We start from the raw sequence: 16578 nt of genomic DNA on the forward strand, positions 1-16578 counted from the left end.
TTTTTTTTTCCATCGTTGACCTTGCTAATGTTCACTGCAGAATCCTGACTGGGAAGAAGCCTCCACTTAAAGGTGTTCTTACGATAGACGTTGCGAACTAGGTAATGTGCAGGGAAAACCTAAGGTGCTTGGTATAATTAAGCCTGGTGTAATCCGTACGGCTTCGGAAAACAATATCATGCATCATTCTTTTTATTGTGACGAATCTCTCTAAATCGGCCATCTAGCTGCCATGTTATCCCCTCCACGCAATGTATACAAGACACGGGTCATATAGATCTGAGCTGGAATCTCGAAGGCGATTGATCTTGAGTATAATTTCCAGGCCAAAAAAGAGTACCTTGCGGATAAACCGAGTAAAAAGTAACGATTCGTGATGTTGGTTCTGTTTCCAAAAACAGAAATAGGGCTTAGGGCTCTGTGGATCGCAACTTTTCCGTCCCCGCAGCAAAACGTCGGGAAAGAAGATAGAGAGGTCAAACGGCCGCGATTTCATTGTATTTTTATATCTACCTTAGCAAAAGGCTCTGGAATCAGAGAGAAAGAGGTCGCCATGAAGCTCGACCCAAAAGCCATCCGTTACCTCACTACGGAAGATTTTCGAGTCCTCGCTGCGGTACCTACATCTCCCCCGCGCGTCTCTTATCGCAAGCCTAGATTGATTGACGGCTAACTCGGTGATTCTTTTTTGTTTCTTGTTTCGGTTCCAGGTAGAAGCAGGAAGCAGAAACCATGAAGTTGTACCAACGTCGTTGATCGCGCAGCTGTCAGGTCTTCGTGGTGGAAGTGGCGTGAATAAGGCGATTTCGAACTTGGCCAAGGTCAATTTGATTGGGAAAGTGAAGAATGCAAAATGTACGCTGAGTCTAAGACAATTTTCGAAGAGCGCGCCTGCTGATCATTCTTACGACAGATGATGGCTACCGACTCACATACGGAGGTCTGGACTACCTCGCGCTCAACGCTCACCAGAAGGCAAAGCACGTCTACTCTGTTGGGAACCAGGTTGGGGTGGGCAAGGAATCGGATATCATCGTGGTGGCCCATTCGAGCGGCGAGCAACGGATTCTCAAGATCCACCGGCTGGGTCGCATATCGTTCCGCACGGTCAAAACGAACCGGGACTACCTGCGCAATCGCAATACGGGTTCCTGGATGTACATGTCGCGGCTGGCGGCGATGAAGGAGTTTGCCTTTATGAAGGCGCTACGACAGAATGGGTTCTCGGTGCCCGAGCCCATCTCACAGAACCGACATACCATCGTGATGAGTCTGATCAATGCGTTTCCGATGCGGCAGGTGTCCGAGGTCCCGAACCCTGCCTCGCTTTACTCGGAGTTGATGGATATGATCCTGGAACTGGCACGATATGGGTTAATCCACGGCGACTTCAACGAGTTCAACATCCTGATCAAGGAAGAGGAAGACACCGAGGCTAAGGGCAAGGCACCTGAGACTTCGGAGGGAAGCCGGAACATCCGCCTAGTCCCGGTTCTCATTGACTTCCCGCAGATGGTCTCCATCGATCATCAGAATGCAGAAATGTACTTTGACCGGGACGTGAACTGCATCAAGCGCTTCTTCCAGAGACGGTTCCATTTCACCAGCGATGAACCGGGCCCGTTCTTCTCCGACGCCAAGAAACAGCTCCTCAAGAATCCTGGGAAAAGACTGGATGTCGAGGTTGAAGCCTCGGGCTTCTCGAAGAAGATGGCCAAGGAGCTTGAAGCATATATGAGGGAGGTTGGAGTAGACGGCGACGCGGGTTCTAAAGAAGATCGGGAAGACGACGAGGAAGACGAAGATGACAAAGATGACGACGAGGAGGAAGAGGAAGAGGATGTAGAAGAAGAAAATGCCGACGCTGAAGAGCAAGTGGATTCCAGTGAAGTGGACAACAGCTCGAAAAGGCTTGGAAACCTCAGTGTATCAGACTGATTCCGCCCAATCACACCTGTACTTAGAAATGATGATAATGAACCATGGTCCCAAATGGAACTAATTGTAATTGACAAAGCAAAAAGAAGGAAAGAAAGAAAGAAAACACAGTGTTGTTCAGGCCAAGGTTCAACTCCGCTGCTGGTATCTTAGGCGGTACGGCGCGCGACGCGGCCAACCACGCAATTTCTCTCTCCAAAGTTCCGCCGAGCCTAACACTTTTTGTACGCTTCAAGACGCAAGAATCCTCACGCTGTTCTTCTTCAATCGCCCTCGATCTATCCTGCTTTGATCGGCAAGGGAACAGACAAAATGGTCCGCCGGTTTTCAAAGTTCCCCAAGAAGCCCGCCGACTGGCTGCCTCCTACTGCTCCGCTGTCTATGCGGAAGCAAGTATTTCTGTGAGTGATCACCGGCACCGAACGAAGAGGGAGTTTTACTAATGGTGCTTTTTTTTCTTCCTTCTCAGACCTGAATTCACGATTGCTCTGATCCGGACTCCCTTCCTAGCCCCGCGATATGCCTCGTTCTACGTCCCCCTCAACTTCAACAAACTTGACATGCGCGACTACCTCAAGCGCTTATACGGGGTGACGACCGTCAGCATACGCAGCTTCGTCGAGCAGCAGAAGATTACCCGGATGCGCCCGCTGGGAAAATTCGGTTACGGACGGTGGAGAAGGCCGCAGTCCAAGAAGAAGATGACGGTTGAGATGACAGAGCCGTTTGCATGGCCAGAGGCACCGAAGGACATGGCTGCGTATGTTCTTTTTTCTCTTACATTCTCTTTTTAAGGAATCTAATATTCTGATCGTTGATTCTACAGATGGGAGACGGAACAATACTACAAGGCGAAGAAATACCAGGACCACCTCCACGACCAGCAACGTCCCGAAGCAGCAATGGAGGCCAACAAAGAGGACAGACAGGCCTTTGAGGAACAAGCAAAGGAGCTACAGGACGGCAAGCGCGTGTGGCGACCAACCTGGCAAGCTCTGGGGTTGAACTATGACCGGACGGCCGTGAACAGGAGAAGCAAAGGATCAGCTTCTTCGTAATTCTAATTCGGTTCGGTTCCTTCTACTGTTTTCCCCTTCCTTGTCCTCTCTTGGGCCCAGATACATGAATTGAGCAGAAAAAGCGCATTTTGGTCCCGGGGAATTGATCTATCTTCTTGAGTTCCTGTTTTATGCTACACCGTTCATGGGATGAAACGTGTGTTTCTGTACTATACTGTATATTTGACACAAATCATCAACTGTTTTACTTTATAACTCTCGAGTCCGGGTTTTGGAGCTAATTGCGATTTTTTAAAGCGCAGTGTAATTATAGTCATACTGTAGAAGAAATCAATTCGCTAAAGCCATACTACATAAGTGACACAGAAGAACGGTTAGAAGCAGAGAGCGGCGTTGTATAAAATACTTATACATGCTATCACTCGCTTATACAGATTCGTCAACATTCAGTAGACCTCACAGCCTACTTTCAAAAATATTTGCATGCTGTTCACCAGGGAAATGTGCATCCGGCCAGACATGACGGATGGCCTCCCAAATATGTCTGAGAGAGTAGGACAATGATTAGCATATAAGGAATACAATATATATAAAAAAAGGAATGAACCATACCTGACATGAATTATCTCCAAACCATCCTTTACCTCCTGGGGAACGTCTTTGACCTCTTTCCTGTTATGATCGGGTAGAAGGACGGTTTTGACGCCTGCACGCAGGGCCCCGATCAATTTTTCCTTGATGCCACCGACTGGCATGACGCGTCCTCTCAGGGAGATTTCACCGGTCATGGCGATCTGGGGCGGCACGGCCTTGCCCGTGAATAGGGAGATGAGAGCCAAGGTGTGCGCCAGGCCGGCAGATGGGCCGTCCTTGGGAATCGCGCCGGAAGGGCAGTGGACGTGCAAACTACGGCTCTTCATGATATCTTCGTTTGGATCGTGCGTGAGCCCAAGTTCGAAGGAATGGGCTTTGACCCAGGTCAATGCCACCTCCACAGATTCCTTGAGCACGTCGCCGAGCTTGCCCGTCAGCTGGACGCGGCCGTTGCCAGGCATATCAGCCACCTCGATGAAGAGGATACTTCCCTGGCCGCCGGTGGAATACGCCACGAGGCCCGTCACAACGCCCGGCCGTCCATGTTTCTCGGCTATTTCTTCGTCGAAACGTTCGATCCCAAGAATATCTTCCAGATTGTCGACCGCTACGATGGGGTCGTAAGAGGCTAACGCTCCCGTGTCGGTGGCGTCCGCATATTGGACAGCCTTGTAGCGACAGATCGAACTAATCTCTCGCTCCAGGTTGCGGACACCAGACTCACGTGTATAAGATGTGATGGTCTTGTCGATGACATCGTCAGAGAGATTGACCTGGCCGTCTGCAAGCCCGTTGGCCCGAATTTGCTTGGGGATCAAATGGCGTTTCGCGATATGCCTCTTCTCAACCGTGGTGTAGCCAGACAGCGTGATTGTCTCCATACGATCCAGCAGTGGGGCTGGGATCGTCTCGAGAGAGTTCGCAGTCGCAATGAAGAGGACCTTGCTCAGGTCGATCGGTACGTTGATGTAGTGATCCATGAAGGAATGGTTCTGCTCAGGATCCAAGACTTCCAACATTGCCGCAGATGGATCGCCCTGGAAATTCGCCCCTCCAATCTTGTCGATCTCATCAAGGAGGAAAACAGGGTTAGCGACCCCAACCTTCTTCAGGCCGCTCACTATCAGTCCAGGCATTGCTGCGACGTAGGTTCTGCGGTGGCCACGAATCTCAGCTTCGTCCCGCACGCCTCCCAGTGAGATTCTGTGGAACTTTCGTCCGAGAGACGTTGCGATAGACCGTGCCAGGCTGGTCTTGCCAGTGCCGGGGGGTCCGGCAAGGAGCAGGATGGGAGACTTGTCGCCCATCTGTCTGTTCTTTAGAAGCTGTAATTTAGCTTCAGCTGCAAGTCTGTCCGATTCAGGCAAGGTTTCTTTCTCCTTGTTGTCTTCAGTCATTGTATCCAGCGTCTGCGAAAGTTCGGCGATCTGCTTTTCGACACCTTGGTTGATGGATTGCTTGAGTCTAAGGACTGCAAGGTATTCGAGCAATCGCTTCTTTATTCTCTCCAAACCATAGTGGTCGTCATCCAACTGTTTCCGGGCTTGTTTCAGGGTTTCTGCTCCGAGCTGGTCTTCTGTGACCTTGGTCCACGGGATCTCGGCGAGATTCTCGAGATAGGTTCGACAGACACCGTATTCCGCATTTGCCGGATTCATCTTGCGCAGACGTCTGAGCTCTTTGTCAGCTACCTTTCTGGCCTCGGGACTGAGTTCCGCCTCCTGAAGCTTTTGTTGAAGCTCGTCGACCTCATCGGGCTCCTTCTCATCCTCATTTTGCCCGCTGGAGGCACCAGGTGGTGTCAGTCCTGCCAGGCTGCTCATCGCGCGTCTAGCTAGAAGCTCGCGGGGATCCATCTGACTGATATCGAGTCCAGATGTAGGAGGAAAGGAAGTTGTAGTAGTAAAGGACGTGATTTTAATATTGCTCTTGATGCCCTGCACTTGTCTGCCCAAAACCTCCACAGCCTTCTCCAGCCGACTCTTCAAGTCCGGTGAGGCGAGAATCATCAACTTCTCCTCGAAGGAAGAGTCCGAGATATCTGCCATAAAGTTTACGAGTTTTCCGGCCTGGCTTGGATCCGTCCTAGATATGTAGAGTTCAAATCGACGGGCGACAAGCGGGGAGAGGCGCGACGAGGCATTGGGCAATAATGACGAGAGTCGAAGAAGGGTCAAAAGCTCACGCGAGAGCTGTCTCAGTTGCTGAAACAATTCGTTAATCTCCGAGTCTTGTTCACTAGATTCTGGCAGACAGGTCAGTGGACGAAAGACGAAAAGGAAATAGGTACGGTGCAATAACCCGAGGGAGCACCTACCAATATCATCATGAAACGTAACCTCTGCTTCGAAAAATGGTTCTTCCTGTACGATCCTATCGACAGTAAATCTCTCCATACCCTGGATTAGCAGAAGAGGTTCCGCAAAGGCACGGCGCTGGACACCGGTGACCTTTCCAAGGGTCCCGAATCTGAAGAGATCCTCTTTTCTCGCTTCTCCGGCATCAAGAGAGTCATACTCCCCCCTCTTCTCCGCATCCACAGTCCCATCCTCCAGGAGCTGCTGGCCATCGTTACTCAACAGAGGCGAGCCAAGCGGAACGCATCCGAACGTTATCGGGGTGCCATCGTTCTTCAAACCCGCGGACTGGTTGAGAAGCGACGAGAGCAAGCTAGCCAGATCCGAGCGATTCGCAACTGGAAGCCGCAGTAAGACTCCGGGCAGCAGCACCGTGCCCTTGGGCAGGGGAATCAAAGCAAGCTTGGACGTCTTGCTGCTGTTGGGGGCCATCGTGACCGAGCCGCAGGTGAAACGTCACCGCTATCGCAGGTACCGGTAGTAATGAATGGCAAGAAGAGGATATGAATACTCCGCAGTTCGCAGTCCGGAGTAGTTACAGGGGTAGAAGTTTGTGTTCAAGCACGAGAGCTAACACGGGCGAGGTAAGCTTAATATAAGGTGAGTGGAGGTCCTCAGGTTCCAGAGCCCCGTCGATGAGCGTCACTCTGGGGGAAGATCGTGAGATAAGGAACCCGCGTCCGAAACCGAGGTCCGTACATCGGAGGGTTGGAACGAGCATCAGTTACGCTCAAGCAGGGATATTTGTATATTTATACTTAATCAAATCATTCATACCTCATAAGGAACCATTAAAACTACATAAATTCCCACTTCATATCCTCACAGTGCCTGCAGTGCAGGGGACAGAGCGAAATCGCCCCCAAAAGCACCGCCTCTGGGCCGAGTCGGCGCAGTCCCGTGATCGCGGAAAAGATTCCTCAGGAACCAACGCCTCGAGTTGTTCTCAACGACGACCACGTCTGGATCTTGCGTCTGCAGAACCGCACGATTTGAAGGTTTTTACGTGAACCGAGTCGCATCTGTCAATCAACTTTACTATTCAGGAATCAAAGGCTGTTTTGCTTGCCTCCTCTCAGAATGGCTGCCCCGCCTAACCCCTCCTCTGCAGATCGCTCGCGACGCGTGTTCACCGTTGGGACTCGCAGTTCGAAGCTTGCTCTCATGCAAACGGACATGGTCGTGGCGGAGTTGAAGAAGGTTTGTCCCGAGTATGAATTCAAGATCCACTCGCGCGAGACGGCGGGCGATCGGAGCATGATTGCGTTGAGAGATTTCACCACGAAGAACCTGTGGACGGAAGAGCTGGAAGAACTCTTAATCAAGGGCGATGTGGATATCATTGTTCATTCTCTGAAAGGTGAGTGGCGGTAGAAGGGGTTTTTTTTATATATACTTCAAGGTCCAAAACTGACGTGGTTGGGTTTTCAGATGTACCAACCCTTCTACCTGCCGGTTGCACTTTGGGCCCGACGCTAGAACGTGAGGATTCTAGAGATGTGTTAGTGATGAAACAAGGCTCGACAGCGTCTAGCCTGGAGGAGCTGCCCGCAGGGTCGGTTGTAGGGACTTCCTCCATCCGTCGGACTGCTCAGCTGGCACGCCTCTACCCTCGCCTTAAGGTGATGGATGTCCGTGGGAACATCGGCACCCGTCTGGCCAAACTCGACGCCGAAGACGGTCCGTATTCCTGCTTGATTCTCGCCGCTGCGGGTCTGCTGCGTCTGGACCTGGGTGACCGCATCACAAAGTATCTCGATTCAAAGAATGGCGGGATGCTCTACGCTGTTGGACAAGGTGCCTTGGGTATTGAGATCCGGAAAGAAGACGAGGCATTGCATCTGATGCTGAGCAAGATCGGCCACAACGAAACCACATTTGCTGTCCTAGCAGAGCGCAGTCTGCTCCGCACCCTCGAGGGCGGCTGCAGTGCCCCCCTGGGTGTCGAGACAGAGTGGGTTCACACCGTTGAGGGGCTGAAGAAACTGAGGATGCGAGCTATCGTTGTCAGCGTGGATGGATCTGAAATCGCGGAAGTTGAGGTCGATGGTGACGTCGATTCAAACGAGACTGCTGAAAGGTTTGGCATCACGGTTGCCAACGCATTGGTTGCTGAAGGTGCTGGGAAAATCCTCGAGGCCATCGAACGGACCAAGCGTGCTTCTTCTTAAGATCATGCTTCATATCGACCGATGGGTATTCCTCTTTTTTCTTCCTCCCGCAATGTACCCAATAGATGGAGAGAATGCCGGCCATCTCTTTTACTGTCGATCTTTGTGGGAGACATACTTTTAGACAGATGCGAAATATATATTCTCCAATCATCAACATTCACTAAGTTTAAACTTCTATAGTCAATCGAAATGGTATTTATCCTCAAGTGTTAGTTACACAGAAGAAGCGATTCCACTAGCTTGAGATATATCATTTCTTTTCGTCAAATGCCTTTTCTAGCTGCTAACCCCGAGGAGAAAGGAATTTCAGATAGGCCGCGCTTTATCGTGAGGCTTGAACTAGCTTCCAAATGGAAACCTGAAGTGTGACCAAGAATGAAGAATCTCGACGTTAGACCCGGGGCCCGCAGTTTGATGTGTCAAGTATATTATTCGGCGTGAAACTCATTTCTAGTTTATGACATAGCAGTCAATCGCTATATTCCAGTTTTCTTTGATCAAGGGAGCTGCATGCATGTCTCCTAGGTTAGGCAACCGCTCACGAGACTATAGAAGGCTTCATCTCGTCATACAAAGCGATACGGATCGCGTAGTCTGTGACGAGCCGGTCGAATTAGGTATCTTGGAGGATAGGATAATGTCAAGGAGGGTTGTTCAGCCTCTATTCAATGTGTTTCCGGAGCCTCGTGGGTTAGCCTCTTTAAACTCGTCCCACTCTCTGGCTTTCATTGTTTCTTCATCTGCTCGGTCCATGTCGTCCTCATCGACTTCTGGCTGGGCAGCCGACTGGTCACCTCCTTCAATGATGCCGCCCCGTTTTTTCTCTTCCTCGAGATATTCATCGATCGTCATGGTCGGCAAATTGTGTCCAGATCTGAAGACGCCCTGTTGCAGCTGGGTCCGGCGGTCAAGTAAAGTGAAGGGCTGTAAAGGTTTGCCTGCTTTGTTGAGCAAGGGGCCGGATCTGCCTCCTCTGAGAAGCTGGGCGAGAGGGGGGTCCACACGATCGGAGTAGCTGGATTGCTGCGCATCGCCACGTCTTCGGGCATCGTCGGTATAGCTCTGAGGCGCTTCGGGGGCTGACTTTCGGAACATTTCAAGCATGGATAACTCTTGCGATAGCAGGTCTAGCGTCTGAAATGTCTGGTGTGTGTACAGGTTGATCTCTGCGATGTATAGCTGCCGAACAACATCGTCGTCGCTCTGAAGGCGGTTCTGGTTCTGCGAGAGGTACTGGTTCAAATATCAGCATCCAAGCACACTGGTGATAGATAAAAGCCCTTATCAGACCTCGAGTTTTTGCTTGAGCTCTTTCTCCTCCCTGAAACGAGCGACCTTCACTTCTCGCCGAACAGCCGCGTCGGCGAGAGGGGCCAGCGAAAAAGACGCACTGTTCTCCACGTATCTCTCATAGAGCTTTTTATCACCATCCGACAGCAGGCGGTATTCGTCTAGGCGAGCAAGATAGCGTTCATATTGTTGCTGGGCACGGCGTAGGAGGGCCTCGCGGTCCGCACTGTAGGATTTTTGGAGTAGCTCGGCGAGCAGGTATTCCACGGTGAAATACCTACCACTTGGTTAGTTGCCAGTAGAAATCAACAGTCACCAGTTTACAAACGCACTGCAGGTCTCCAGAAGCAACATCCTCCAGCGTCTCGTTCGAGCTGAAAAGCGACAGCAAGCCCACAAGTCGCCGACACTCCTCCAGCTTCCTTATCACCCCGCCCACATCGTTGCGATAGCCCTCAGTATTCGAGTCGGTGCGTGATTCCAGGGCAGCTTTCTCGGCCTTGGCCGCCGTGAAGAGCGATCGCAGATTTTGAGGCTGTTCCATGTTCGTAGGACCAAGACTGGCGGTTGTCGTGCTGCAAGGGGCAGGGTGGGAATGCTGAATTGAAGCTCCAGCGAAACTCCCCGCACCACAGCCAGAAAAATAATCCAGTCCCCGCAGGAGTAATTGGACTGCACAACTATATAGCAGGTGTTGAATATTTTATGCCTGGAGAATAGCTGATATCTATTTGAATAGGACCTAATTATTATTATTGATGCTTATTAGTATTCATGATGTATACTCCTGCTGCCTTCGACATGAGACTCTTCTTTCTCAGTTGACTAATATAAAAAGATATATATCAACAACAGGAGCTCTCAACATCTTCCACAAAACATATATTTGAAGACGATTTCAAAGAATTAGACCTATTAGAATCCTTCAAGAGGTATATATAATTGTTTAGCTGCTATAAGAGCCGATTTTGCTACTATCATAGAAGAAAGAAGAATAGCCTCTTCTAGTCTATTGCTCTATTGCTCTATAGGCATGATAATTTCATGCAATTCTCTCTTAAATTAGAGAAAATAGATACTCTTGATATGTTTCTTTGATTTAGTGCTCATATATTAGTAGGCGATGTCCTTGTGTCTTCATCTATAGCTTTGAAACCTCTGGTGAATACTTGATACTATTTTGAAATAGCATCCGACTGCTGCAAAGAAGAGCTAAATCATATAAACCTAGTCCTCATTCACTTAATATCAGGAGATAAATACTTGATATTAAGGAGAAAACTTATAGACCAATCATGAATCCCTTATTTCTTTCCGTGAAATATTCAATTGTCTGCAAACGGGGCTGTTTGACTGCCTGATACATTCACCTCACCTGGTATCTTCTGCTTCGACCTGCCAGAGCAGTTCTTCCTCCCTTTTTTATCATGGCAGTAGCCTGATTGATATCATTCTGTGTCCATAGACTGCTATTCTACCGATACTAGAGAAGATGGACTCACCAAGAGAGCCAGTAGAAGACTCTCCGCCTGAAATCGCTGCAGCTGAGAATGCCTTTGAGAGACTATTGCTAGCAGAAACCACTGAGGCCAATGATGATAGAATGTCTGTCACCTCTGACGAGTCTGGAAATGATGCAGAAGATGCGGATGGCGCTAGTATAGGCATTACAACACGTCGACGAGTTCAAAATGCGCAATTTGAAGCTCTGTAGGTGATCCTGCGCCCCCATTCTCTGATACCTCTACTGACTAGGTCCAGTCTTTACAAACGTGCTGATCCGTCTTCTGAACCAATTCAAGCCCCTGCCTCCTCCCTGCCTGATGCACAACTGTCGACAGCACACCTTTTGGCGAGACACGATGCAGAGACGGGGCATCTGGACCCAAGGGAGTACCAAGTTGAGCTCTTCGAGAGAGCAAAGTCACGCAATACAATCGCAGTTCTGGACACCGGTACGTGAACTCTTGTCTTTTTTTCAATAATCTAATTGAAGATGCAGGCTCTGGTAAAACATTGATCGCCGTTCTCTTGCTGAAACACACCATACAAAATGAGCTGGTGGATCGTGGGACAGGGAAAGCCCATCGAGTCTCTTTCTTCTTGGTAATTCCTCTTCTATTATGAGAATATGAAAATCAACTAAGAACATATGCTCTTGCAGGTGGATAGTGTCACTCTGGTTTATCAACAAGCTGCCGTCTTGCGTAACAATCTAGATCAGAACGTCGCGCAGTTCTTCGGGGCGATGGGCACGGATCTTTGGAGCAAACAGACTTGGGAAGATCACCTCAAGAACAACATGGTCATCGTCTGTACTGCCCAGATCCTGAACCAGTGTCTACTCAACTCGCACATCAAGATGGAGCAGATCAATTTGCTGATTTTTGATGAGGCCCACCATACTAAGAAGGAACATCCTTATGCTAGGTTTGGCGCATCCTGATATAAGCTATTTAGAATCTGACAGTTTCCCCCTAGGATCATCAAAGATTCATATCTCAAAGAGATACCTTCAAAACGGCCGAGAGTATTTGGTATGACTGCATCACCGATCGATGCTAAGGGAGACGTCGTGGAAGCCGCTAGGTAAGTGACAGGGACTCAGTTGGGGTCTCGCGTGTTTACAAGACTAATATTCCTAAGGATGCTTGAGACACTGCTTGATAGTCAGATTGCAACCACCTCGAAGCTTACTTTGCTACGACATGTTGTTCGGCGTCCCACCGAGAAAGTTTGGCAGTACGACAAAGTCGTGCCTCCCTTTGCGACTGCCCTCCACAAGCTTCTGAAGGATCGCTATGGCGATATCAGCTGCTTTGAAGGCATCTTCAAATTCTCATGGAACGCTAGCTCTGAGCTGGGAAGATGGTGCTCGGATCGAATTTGGACCCTGGCTTTAGCGGACGATGTCTTACCGAAATACGAAGGCAGCATCAACAAGCTCTACTATGACAAAGATCCAGAACAGAAATCCGAGAAAGCCTATAAAGATGTCTCTCGGATCAAAGAAGCAAGCGAATTCGTCAAGCAGCTCGCATCGTCCGATCCGCATGGTGCAGAGGAGCTCAGCCCTAAGGTGCAGCTTCTCAAGCAAGAGATTCAAAAGTATTTTGAGAGGCCGACAGAGACAAAGTGTATTGTCTTCACCCAGGAGCGCTATACAGCCAAAATTCTCTGCGAGCTCTTCACCCAGCTGAAGATGCCGCATCTGAAACCTGGAGTGCTTGTCGGCGTTCGTTCCTCGGACATAGGAGGAATGAATACAACGTTTCGCCAACAGTTTCTCACATTGATCAGCTTCAGGAACGGTGACATCAATTGCTTGGTATGGCTTTTTGCTTTTGATACTGGTCTTTTACTGACTACTACGAAAAGTTTGCAACTTCGGTCGCTGAAGAAGGCCTTGACATCCCAGATTGCAACCTGGTGGTTAGGTACGATCTACTAGAAAAGGTTCCAGAATCACTGCTAATAAGACAAGGTTTGACCTCTACCATACCCTCATACAATATGTACAAAGCCGGGGGAGGGCTAGACATTATAATTCTACTGTGAGTCGACAATCTTAATGAAGCGATATCTCGTCTTCTAACATGGTCATCCACGACAAGTATGCAACCATCATCGAGAAAAGCAACTCCGAGCATACATACCGACTGGAAGAAGTCCGTCGCGCGGAGGTAGGGACATTGTCAATCGTTCCGCCCATTGAAGTTTGCCTGATGCAATGATAGGATATTATGCAAAAGTTCTGCGAATCCCTTCCTGAGGACCGGATACTCCACGGATACGACTATGATATCGACTCAATCATCCACAAGGATGGAGAGAAGAGAATTTACCAAATTCCATCCACAGGCGCTAAACTGACTTACCACTCTGCGATTGCCATTCTTGCACGCTATGCCAGTTCGTTGGTGAGTATGTGACCTCTGATATGGTGTCTTTGAGGCTTACCGTCTCCCAAACAGCAATATGAAAAGGAAACATCGGCTCAAGTCACATATATTGTTCTTCCAGCCAACAGTTCCTTTACCTGTGAGGTGATACTCCCCGAGAAGTCTCCCATCAGAGGACTCATTGGAACCCCTGCGATCAAGAAGTCGCTTGCTAAGCAGTCTGCCGCTTTTGATACATGTCTCTTGCTCCGGCAGCATAGACTGCTGGATGATTATTTTGCGTCGGTTTATCATAAGCGGCTGCCTGCTATGAGAAATGCCCGTCTGGCAATTACTTCCAAGCAGAAGAACCAATACGACATGATTACAAAACCGGAATTCTGGAAACAACATAGAGAGGTTGTTCCAGAGGTACTCTTCATCACAGTTATTTCCTTTATTCCAACGAGGACCCCAGCAAGAGAGCACCAAAGTTTTGCACTGCTTACTAGAGAGAGGTTGCCACATTGCCCTCAGTTCCCAATCTTCCTTGAGGATGATATTGAAACAAATGTCAAATTTCTACCCATCCTGGACGCCCTGGCAGTTTCGACTGATCAATTAAATGTTCTTACAACCTTCAGCCTTCGTGTATTCCGGGATGTATTCCACAAGATCTACGATCGGAACACAGAAAAGATGCCCTACTGGCTCTGCCCGGTGGTTGCTGAAGATTGCTTTGAACCGGCATCGAACCCAAAAGACGTGATTGATTGGCATCTGCTCATGTTTGTTCAAGACAACGACGCGGTAGAATGGTCATGTGGGATGGCCACTGAGCTTCTGCATAACCGATTCGTTTATGACCCATGGGATGGAAGGTATCGATACTTCACCCAGGTGGTAGATCCTAACCTGCGTGCCTCAGACCCGCCGCCCTCCTTTGTACAGCGCCGGAGACACATGGACAACATCTTGAACTTCTGCACAAGTCTGTCTAAGAATGGCCGGGCTCGGTTTATGGCTACGTGTGATTGGGATCAGCCTGTCATCCGTGCGGAACTGATCCGACTGCGTCGAAATCTCCTAGACAAAATGACGGATGCTGAGAAAGATTTTGAAGCTAGATCGGTGATCTGTCCGGAACCATTAAAGATATCCGCGGTGAGTCTGCCATAAACAATAAAGAGTATGTCGATATAATAGTAGTATTTGACTGACGATGGAGTACAGATTCCGGCCTCCCTCGCAGCTTCATGTTTGGCATTTCCTGCAATAATCAGCAGACTAGACTCCTACCTCATTGCCGTCGAAGCCTGCGATCATTTGGGGCTGGTCATCGAGCTTGAACATGCCCTGGAAGCATTGACCAAGGACTCTGACAATACCGAGGAACATAGGGGACAGCAGATTCATTTCCAGAGAGGGATGGGGAAGAATTACGAGCGCCTTGAGTTTCTGGGTGACTGTTTCCTCAAGATGGCGACTTCTATAGCACTGTTTTCACAGAACCCCGACGATGACGAGTTTGACTACCATGTCAACCGTATGTGCCTTATCTGCAACAAGAATTTGTTCAACTCTGCAATTGAAAAACGGCTATACGAGTTCATTCGAAGCCGCGGCTTTTCTAGGTATGTTTAAGAGTGGACTGATGCTCAAGTTAACCTTTGAAGACTGATGGGTCGCAATCAGACATGCATGGTATCCAGATGGCCTTACGCTGCTACAGGGCAAAGATCACAGCAAGAAGACATCTTCAGAGAGCAAGCATGCACTGGCTGAGAAGACTATTGCAGACGTCTGCGAGGCCTTGATTGGGGCTTCTCTACTCTCGGGTGGTCCCCAGCACCGCTTTGATATGGCCGTGAAAGCAGTTAGCACGTTTGTGGGCAGTGCAAGCCACAAAGTCACTTCTTGGCATGAATACTATGAACTATACTCCTTGCCAAAATATCAGACCCAAGGAGCCGACGGATTTGAGCTCGATCTTGCGCAGAAGGTGGAGGAAAAACTTGGGTACCGGTTCGCCTACCCTAGACTTCTCCGGTCAGCATTTACACACCCGTCGTATCCCTCCGCTTGGGCCAAGGTGCCGTGCTACCAGAGATTGGAGTTTCTGGGGGACTCTCTCCTTGACATGGTTTGCGTTGAAGATCTTTACCATAGGTTTCCGGACCGCGATCCACAGTGGTTGACGGAGCACAAGGTACGTTGTAAGCAGTATATGTGGCTTTGTGCAAATGTTGACAAGATGGTAGATGGCCATGGTATCCAACAAGTTCCTCGGCTACCTTGCCGTGAAACTTCAACTGCACACTCATCTGCAACATTTCAGCAACCCTCTTCAGTCGCAGATTACCCACTATGCAGAAGACATCCAGACCGCCGAGATCGAACATAAGCAGGCAGTGGATTTCTGGGTGGTTACCAAGGATCCACCGAAGGTATGTAAATCTCGAGGTATCTTGGCTGTACGCTCCCTGACAGGTGGTTACTGGGTAGTGTTTGCCCGATATGGTGGAAGCCTTCCTTGGTGCGGCCTTTGTGGATTCCAACTTTAACTTCCAAGTTGTCGAAGACTTTTTCCACAGACATATCAAGGTGCACTTCGAGGACATGTCCATCTACGACACGTTTGCTAACAAGCACCCAACGGTAAGCCCTGCTTCTCGGCTGGTGAACCTCCAAGCTGACACTCTCGGATATAGACATTCCTCCATAACCGGCTGACAAACGAGTATAACTGCACCAACTACTGCTTGAAGTCAGGCGAAATCCCGGGCATTGACGGACTGCCCCCGACAATATTGGCCGCTGTGATTGTGCACGACACCGTTGTCGCCGAGGGAACCGCATCCTCTGGACGGTACGCCAAGGTCAAAGCCAGCGAAAACGCCCTCTCCGTGCTCGAGGGTCTCCCTGCCTTCGAGTTCCGCAACAAGTACCACTGCAACTGCCAGGAGACGGACTCCAAGGCCCCAGAGATCGGAACTGCCATCTAGGTGTCTTTTGATTGACTGCCGTGTTTCATACCTCAGCATGCAGCCATATCTCTCCATAGAAAGCGACCAATTAGTTGTCCTTTGTTTTTTCGTACGGCGTTTAGAGAAAGCACTCGCCTAGGTACTCTGTGGTAGCCTGTAGTAGCAAGTGCAGTCACTCGTAGTTGCCGTCTGGGTCAGGAACCGAAAGCCGAGCCGCGCTAGCCTACAAATGGCAAGCTCTCCACTAGGCCCCATACGGCTAGTGTCAACCCCCTGACGGCGGGTCCGTGATCAGGGATCAGCCAAGAGACACGCCTGCCGCGTCCCACTGCATCGTG

At 49.6% G+C, this 16578-nt stretch overlaps 7 protein-coding genes across 7 annotated transcripts in view; 5 read left to right on the forward strand and 2 right to left on the reverse strand.

Annotated features, from left to right (window-relative positions):
- ASPZODRAFT_126892 (hypothetical protein) overlaps window positions 1–347 on the forward strand; it is a 3570-nt gene extending 3223 nt beyond the window's left edge. Inside the window, exon 5 of the mRNA XM_022721605.1 lies at window positions 41–347. Within this exon, the coding sequence (XP_022585431.1) occupies window positions 41–70 (30 nt within the window). The 3' untranslated portion in view covers window positions 71–347. The remainder of the gene's footprint in view (window positions 1–40) is intronic.
- Window positions 348–553: 206 nt separating this feature from the next.
- ASPZODRAFT_148306 (hypothetical protein) lies at window positions 554–1938 on the forward strand (the record flags this gene model as incomplete). The annotated part of the gene is made up of 3 exons (XM_022725353.1): window positions 554–616; window positions 711–855; window positions 914–1938. 3 exons carry the CDS (start codon window positions 554–556, stop codon window positions 1936–1938), a joined length of 1233 nt encoding a protein of 410 aa, XP_022585432.1.
- A 212-nt stretch (window positions 1939–2150) lies between these two features.
- Window positions 2151–2996, forward strand: ASPZODRAFT_21426 (hypothetical protein; the record flags this gene model as incomplete). Its single annotated transcript, XM_022727853.1, has 3 exons — window positions 2151–2339; window positions 2408–2698; window positions 2765–2996. Exons 1-3 carry the CDS (start codon window positions 2251–2253, stop codon window positions 2994–2996), a joined length of 612 nt encoding a protein of 203 aa, XP_022585433.1. The 5' UTR covers window positions 2151–2250.
- Window positions 2997–3413: 417 nt separating this feature from the next.
- ASPZODRAFT_138048 (hypothetical protein) lies at window positions 3414–6340 on the reverse strand (the record flags this gene model as incomplete). Its single annotated transcript, XM_022724411.1, has 3 exons — window positions 3414–3501; window positions 3570–5796; window positions 5869–6340. 3 exons carry the CDS (start codon window positions 6338–6340, stop codon window positions 3414–3416), a joined length of 2787 nt encoding a protein of 928 aa, XP_022585434.1.
- Window positions 6341–6988: 648 nt separating this feature from the next.
- Window positions 6989–8079, forward strand: ASPZODRAFT_162818 (hypothetical protein; the record flags this gene model as incomplete). Its single annotated transcript, XM_022726595.1, has 2 exons — window positions 6989–7268; window positions 7340–8079. 2 exons carry the CDS (start codon window positions 6989–6991, stop codon window positions 8077–8079), a joined length of 1020 nt encoding a protein of 339 aa, XP_022585435.1.
- A 657-nt stretch (window positions 8080–8736) lies between these two features.
- Window positions 8737–9916, reverse strand: ASPZODRAFT_148310 (hypothetical protein; the record flags this gene model as incomplete). The annotated part of the gene is made up of 3 exons (XM_022725354.1): window positions 8737–9315; window positions 9373–9649; window positions 9705–9916. 3 exons carry the CDS (start codon window positions 9914–9916, stop codon window positions 8737–8739), a joined length of 1068 nt encoding a protein of 355 aa, XP_022585436.1.
- A 1059-nt stretch (window positions 9917–10975) lies between these two features.
- On the forward strand, window positions 10976–16381 carry ASPZODRAFT_155932 (hypothetical protein; the record flags this gene model as incomplete). The annotated part of the gene is made up of 16 exons (XM_022726243.1): window positions 10976–11082; window positions 11134–11327; window positions 11375–11478; window positions 11537–11802; window positions 11854–11961; window positions 12019–12700; window positions 12751–12809; window positions 12857–12926; window positions 12987–13055; window positions 13110–13292; window positions 13347–14417; window positions 14487–14887; window positions 14949–15462; window positions 15515–15700; window positions 15759–15911; window positions 15965–16381. 16 exons carry the CDS (start codon window positions 10976–10978, stop codon window positions 16256–16258), a joined length of 4461 nt encoding a protein of 1486 aa, XP_022585437.1. The 3' UTR covers window positions 16259–16381.
- Window positions 16382–16578: the final 197 nt, after the last annotated feature.

Source organism: Penicilliopsis zonata (genome assembly GCF_001890105.1).
Source record: "Penicilliopsis zonata CBS 506.65 unplaced genomic scaffold ASPZOscaffold_1, whole genome shotgun sequence".
Lineage (NCBI taxonomy): Eukaryota > Fungi > Ascomycota > Eurotiomycetes > Eurotiales > Aspergillaceae > Penicilliopsis > Penicilliopsis zonata.